The sequence below is a fragment of the Enhydra lutris genome, unplaced genomic scaffold, assembly GCF_002288905.1.
Source record: "Enhydra lutris kenyoni isolate GAN:26980312 unplaced genomic scaffold, ASM228890v2 scaffoldscaffold7, whole genome shotgun sequence".
NCBI lineage: Eukaryota > Metazoa > Chordata > Mammalia > Carnivora > Mustelidae > Enhydra > Enhydra lutris.
Genome location: NW_019154091.1, coordinates 212,838 through 217,967, shown reverse-complemented (window position 1 = coordinate 217,967; position 5,130 = coordinate 212,838). Strand labels below are relative to the sequence as shown.

Below are 5,130 nucleotides of genomic sequence, written 5' to 3'. Positions count from 1 at the left end.
GAAGAGGTTTTCCAGGCTTTGGAAACAGGGTGATCAAAGCTTTGAGTTTGAAAGACAAGTCCTGTCCTCTGGGCTCTGATGGGCTGAAGAGTTTGTTGATTTGAGGAGTAGTGAGTGATGGGGCCGAAAAGGTGCGTGGGGGTGGGGGACGGACAGAAGTTTTCCAGAGGGCTCCTTTGTCCAGGTTGGACATCCTTAAGTGAAGGTCCAGTAACAAGGCAGGTATGCTTTATAAGCAAACGAGTGCTCCAAGAGGGTGAGTAATTTGCCCAATATAATGAAGTGAGTAACCATTTCTGGCTTCACTTAACCCTCATTGTACTCTGTGCTGCTTCCTCTGTCCCTTCGTTGCAGACACTCATTTGTCCCTGGGGGGTTTCTGATCCAAGAGGGTGCAGGTTAGTTCCTTATTACTCCTCAGCGCTGGTGCCACATACAGATGTATGAGACAGGCCTAAGGAAGGGGAGGTGGCTGGGCGTAAAGAAGTAAAATGTTGTGGTGGGACTTGTGGAGCCTCTCTTTCTACATATGCCTGGGGGAACATGGAACGTTCAAGACTTGAAAGTGGTCGGAGGAAGTTTGCTGACGGGCCCCCATTTCTTCATGCTGTAGTAAACTAAGTGTGTGTGTGCTTTCAGGTATATGGGACAGGTTACTCATCAGCCCCAAGCCTAACTGCAGAAAAAAGTCCACTCTTCAGACAGTTCGGATAGAAAGGAGTCCCTGTAAGTATTTTTCCCTTTCTTCACTCCCCTCTTCTCTTAAGAACTTTCTCTGATATTCAGTTGTGCCCAGTGAAGCAGTAGAAAGCCACAGTGAACCTCAGTCCGGCCGGAGCTGTTCACTGCTCCCCCTGGGACCGCTTAGGGGTGTCAGTGTCTTAGGAGCCGCTGACAGCATTTTCATTCGTGGAGTTCCATCCGAGTCTTCCTTAGATCTTTCATTTCTTTCCTTACTGTGATCGCCATTGTGGGGGGCTTGTATTCTAGGACCTCACTGCATCCTTCCAGCAGTCCTATTTTATCATGAAAGGCCATTTCTTGACCTTTACCACCTTTTTCTTTTCTTCTTCTGTACTCTGGACGGTTCAGTCATGTACTGTGTGGCTGTGTCAGACTTAACAAGTCTTGAGAACTCATTACGTGCACAGTTATCTGCTGGGCCTCTTTTGAGAGCTAAAGAAATTAGACCTACCTTGTTTATTGATTCCCCTGTATAGTCCTCATTCCTGTTTTTACAGATGAGTACATTGAGGTTTTGAATGGTTAAATTAAATTTATTATTTAGGACACCTGTGATTGCAAATGACTAAACTCCAGCTCTGATTGCCTTAAGCCAAAAAATAAATTATGTTGGCCAATTTTATTGAGGTTTGGGGAGGCGTGGTGACTCCAGGTATATCTGCATCCGGGTGCTTGGGGTCCTAGAGGTCTGCTGCTCTGTATCTCTAGCTCTCCTTCTAGGTGTTGGCTAAATCTAGAGCGGCCTCTTCTCACCATGCGGCAGGTTGGCCGGTTTATCAGCAGCTCAGCCAGTCATTTCCTCACTCAGAAGGAAGGGATCTCTTTTACACAGTTCCAGCCAGAGTCCCGGGGTGATCTCTTACTGGTCTGACCAGATCACAGTGTCACTGAATATGTCACTGACCCAAATCATGTTGACCAAGGTTATGGAACATACAGACGTGAGAAGGGCAAGGCACCAGAGTGACTAAGAGTGACAGAGCTTAAAAGGAAAGTCAGGGTTATGTTATCAGAAGAAAGAGGAACAGATACTGGACAGGTAAAAACACCCGCTACTTAGTTAACTTGCCTAAGGTAAATGAGGGAGTAAGGGGTGGAACTGGGGTTCTGTTAATAATCTTGTCAGCCTGACCCCAAAGCCTCAGAGCCTGATGCAGCTAACTATTAAGTCATATGTTCTCCTTATTCAGTTACTATTGGTCTGATGCCAGCCGTCTAGGAATGTGCAGTTCTGAGGATATATGGAAACACAAATAAACATTGAGAAATACTCACTAACTTGTGTAGTCCTCTTTAAGGACTCAGAAGAGGGTGGAGGTTTTTAAAATGGAAGAAATTTGCAAGTTTTTTTTTTTTAAACTTCTGTTACTGTTGTTACTGTTGAATTCAGGAGTGTTTTACAATAAATTCCGGATTTTAAAAGTTGAAGTTTTGGGGCGCCTGGGTGGCACAGTCGGTTAAGTCGCTGCCTTCAGCTCAGGTCATGATACCAGGGTCCTGGGATCAAGTCCCACATCGGGCTCTCTGCTCAGCAGGGAGCCTGCTTCTCCCTCTTTCTCTGCCTGCCTCTGTCTTCTTGTGCTCTCTATCTCTCTGTCAAATAAATAAGTAAAATCTTAAGGAAAAAAAAAAAAAGTTGAAGTTTGGCCGAAGAGTCACATAAATATTGATAAACTATATTTTCTCCTTAGTGTTGGACCAAGTACAGACCTTTCTACCACAGATGGCTCAGGCAAATGAAAAGCTAAGAGAAGAAATGGCAGCTGCACCACCTGGTCGTTTCAATATTGAAGACATTGATGGGGCTCTTGGAAAAGTTATACAAATGGTAATGATGCTTTGTTTTCATTTCATAAAGTAGAATTACCAGTATGCCGCATCATCTATAAAGGAGAGGACTTTTCCCGTTTTAATTCAAGTGTTATTTTCCTTCTTGCGGACTCAGCAGATGTGCCCAGTATTGCATGGGAACGTGGTTATTTCATGATTAGGGATCTTACAGATCAGTAAGCTTCTTTGAATGGAGTTTAGGAAGTTAGCAGTAGAGAAGAGGAGGGCTTGTTCAAGTCAAATATTACATTTGTTATCTTGAAGCATTAATTTACTGTATCCCAAGTGGATTGTTTTTTCCTAAAAGAAGGCCTGAAAAAAGTAATCATAACCGGTTTCATTAAATATGTAAAAATACAGGATGCATTTAACAGACCAATAACCTAAGCTGCATGATAAATCTTCTCCACATGGCCACATATCTTCTTTCTACAGTGGAGTTCCCTTTATAACACTGTGTCTAGACTGAGCTGACACCATTGCGGATAGTAATCTCATTATTGGCAGCTCCAGGCAGCTCTTTCTCTAGAATATGTCTCCGATCCAGCCACTCTGCACGATGTCCCCTGCTGCCACCCTTGGTCCATGTCATCGTGGTCTCCCTGTGGACTCTTGCCGTGATTCCTCAGCAGACTCTCCGGTTTCTACCTTTGCTTTCCTAGAATCTGTTCTCCACACCGTGTGTGGCCCACATTCCCGTCACCTTTCTGATGAGTTTGGAATCATACGACCCTGCCTCCAGCTCTCCGTCTAACTTACCTCCCATCGCGCCCTCTCTTTCCTCCAGTCCCATTCAGTCTCCTTGCTCCAGGTTTTCTTCCCCTCTTTGTACAAGGCTCCTCTGAGATTTCTGCATTGTCACTCCCTCCATCTCTCATCACTAGTCACCTCAGTAAGAGGCTTCCCTGATGTCCCTGTTAGAAGCTTATCCTGTCCTTCTTTACTTTTCTTCATTTTCACAGCCTTACACTATGCCTTGTATGTAGTTGATCATTGCGTTTCCTTCCCAACTAGAACAGAGGTCAGCAAGTATTTTGTGTATGGGGCCAGCTAGTAAATACTCAGGTTTGTGGATGCTACTGTGTCCGTTATGACTGCTTATTTCTGCCATTTTAGCATGAAAGCAGCTGTAGATAATATGTATGAATAGGCAGGTTTTATCAACTTCTTTATGGACACTGAAATTTGAATATCATATAATTCTCATGTTTCGTGAAATACTACCCTTTTGATTTTTTTCTTCTACTACTTAAAAATTAAAAAAAAAAATTCTTAGCTCAGGAGCTAAACAAAAACAGGTAGTGGGCTGGGTTTGGCCTTCAAGCGGTAGTTTGCCAATCCTTTTCAAAAACGTAAGTTCCAGAAAGGCAAAGATTTTGTTGCTGTTCTTGTGGAGTTTCTAGGACCTAGTGTGGTGCCTGGTTCATGTTAGTGTTTGTTAATATTTGTTGGACACATATTGTTGAACATGTTCAGGATATATAGAATCAGGTTTTGGGGGACTTCTTATACCTGTAAATCATCATGGTGGACTATGGCAACTGAAAGGAAAAAAGTACCATATTGTATTAAAAACATTTCTTGTCCTGTGTGCTTCAGGATTTGTGTTCAGTGTTGTTGGTTCTTCGCAAGGGTGTTATTACAACTTTCTAGGGATCTGCCCTGAAATGAATTTCTCACATGGTGCTTTTGGCAGGACGTGGCCTTGTTTGAGATGAACCAAGATGATTCAAAAGAAGAGGACAGTTCAGAAGAGAGTTCGCAAGACAGCTCGGAGGACAGCTCAGAATCTGATGGGGAAGATGACGGCACTTCTGAAGTCACCATAGATAATATTAAGCTTCCTCATTCAGAAGGTGGAAAAGGCAAGATCGAGGTTTTGGACAGTCCTGCCAGTAAAAAAAAGAAATAGTAAAATAAATGATCTCCGGAACAGGTGATACACGCCTGCTAATTCTGCAGAAAAAGAGTATGGCTTGCTGGTTATTTTGCATTTCAGGTATCTGTGGTGCTTTTATGTATTTTTAGATGTATTTTGTTTCTCAGAGAAACAAAAGCTACCTTTTAAAGAGCTGGACTAGGTCGCATTTGGGGATCCTCTAAGAGCAGACTGTCTTCGATCTCATGCTAAAGAGATTTCACTTAGAAAGCTTAAGTTTATGTATGGTAACGAGTGAATTTGTTGGCATCTTCTTACGCATAGACTTTAGTCATAGCACACTTATTTTATTTGTTTAAAGATTTTATTTATTTATTGGACAGACAGAGATCACAAGTAGGCAGAGAGGCAGGCAGAGAGAGGAGGAAGCAGGCTCCCCGCCGAGCAGAGAGCCTGATGTGGGGCTCGATCCCAGAACACTGGGATCATAACCTGAGCTGAAGGCAGAGGCTTCAACCCACTGAGCCACCCAGGTGCCCCAGAAATAGCACACTTATTTTAAAGTAAAAATACAAATCATCTGTTTGTTTTAAATTTATTCTCTCGAATAAAACAATCTGGGGTTGTTGTTTTTTTTTTTTTTTTAGGTCATTAGAAAGTCACATTTGTTAACATCA

At 42.9% G+C, this 5,130-nt stretch overlaps 1 protein-coding gene across 1 annotated transcript in view; it reads left to right on the top strand.

Annotated features, from left to right (window-relative positions):
* LOC111142210 (chromosome unknown C12orf45 homolog) overlaps window positions 1-4,830 on the top strand; it is a 6,399-nt gene extending 1,569 nt beyond the window's left edge. The window contains exons 2-4 of the mRNA XM_022495238.1: window positions 640-726; window positions 2,436-2,572; window positions 4,271-4,830. Of these exons, the coding sequence (XP_022350946.1) occupies window positions 640-726; window positions 2,436-2,572; window positions 4,271-4,486 (440 nt within the window). The 3' untranslated portion in view covers window positions 4,487-4,830. The remainder of the gene's footprint in view (window positions 1-639; window positions 727-2,435; window positions 2,573-4,270) is intronic.
* The last annotated feature ends 300 nt before the right edge of the window (window positions 4,831-5,130 follow it).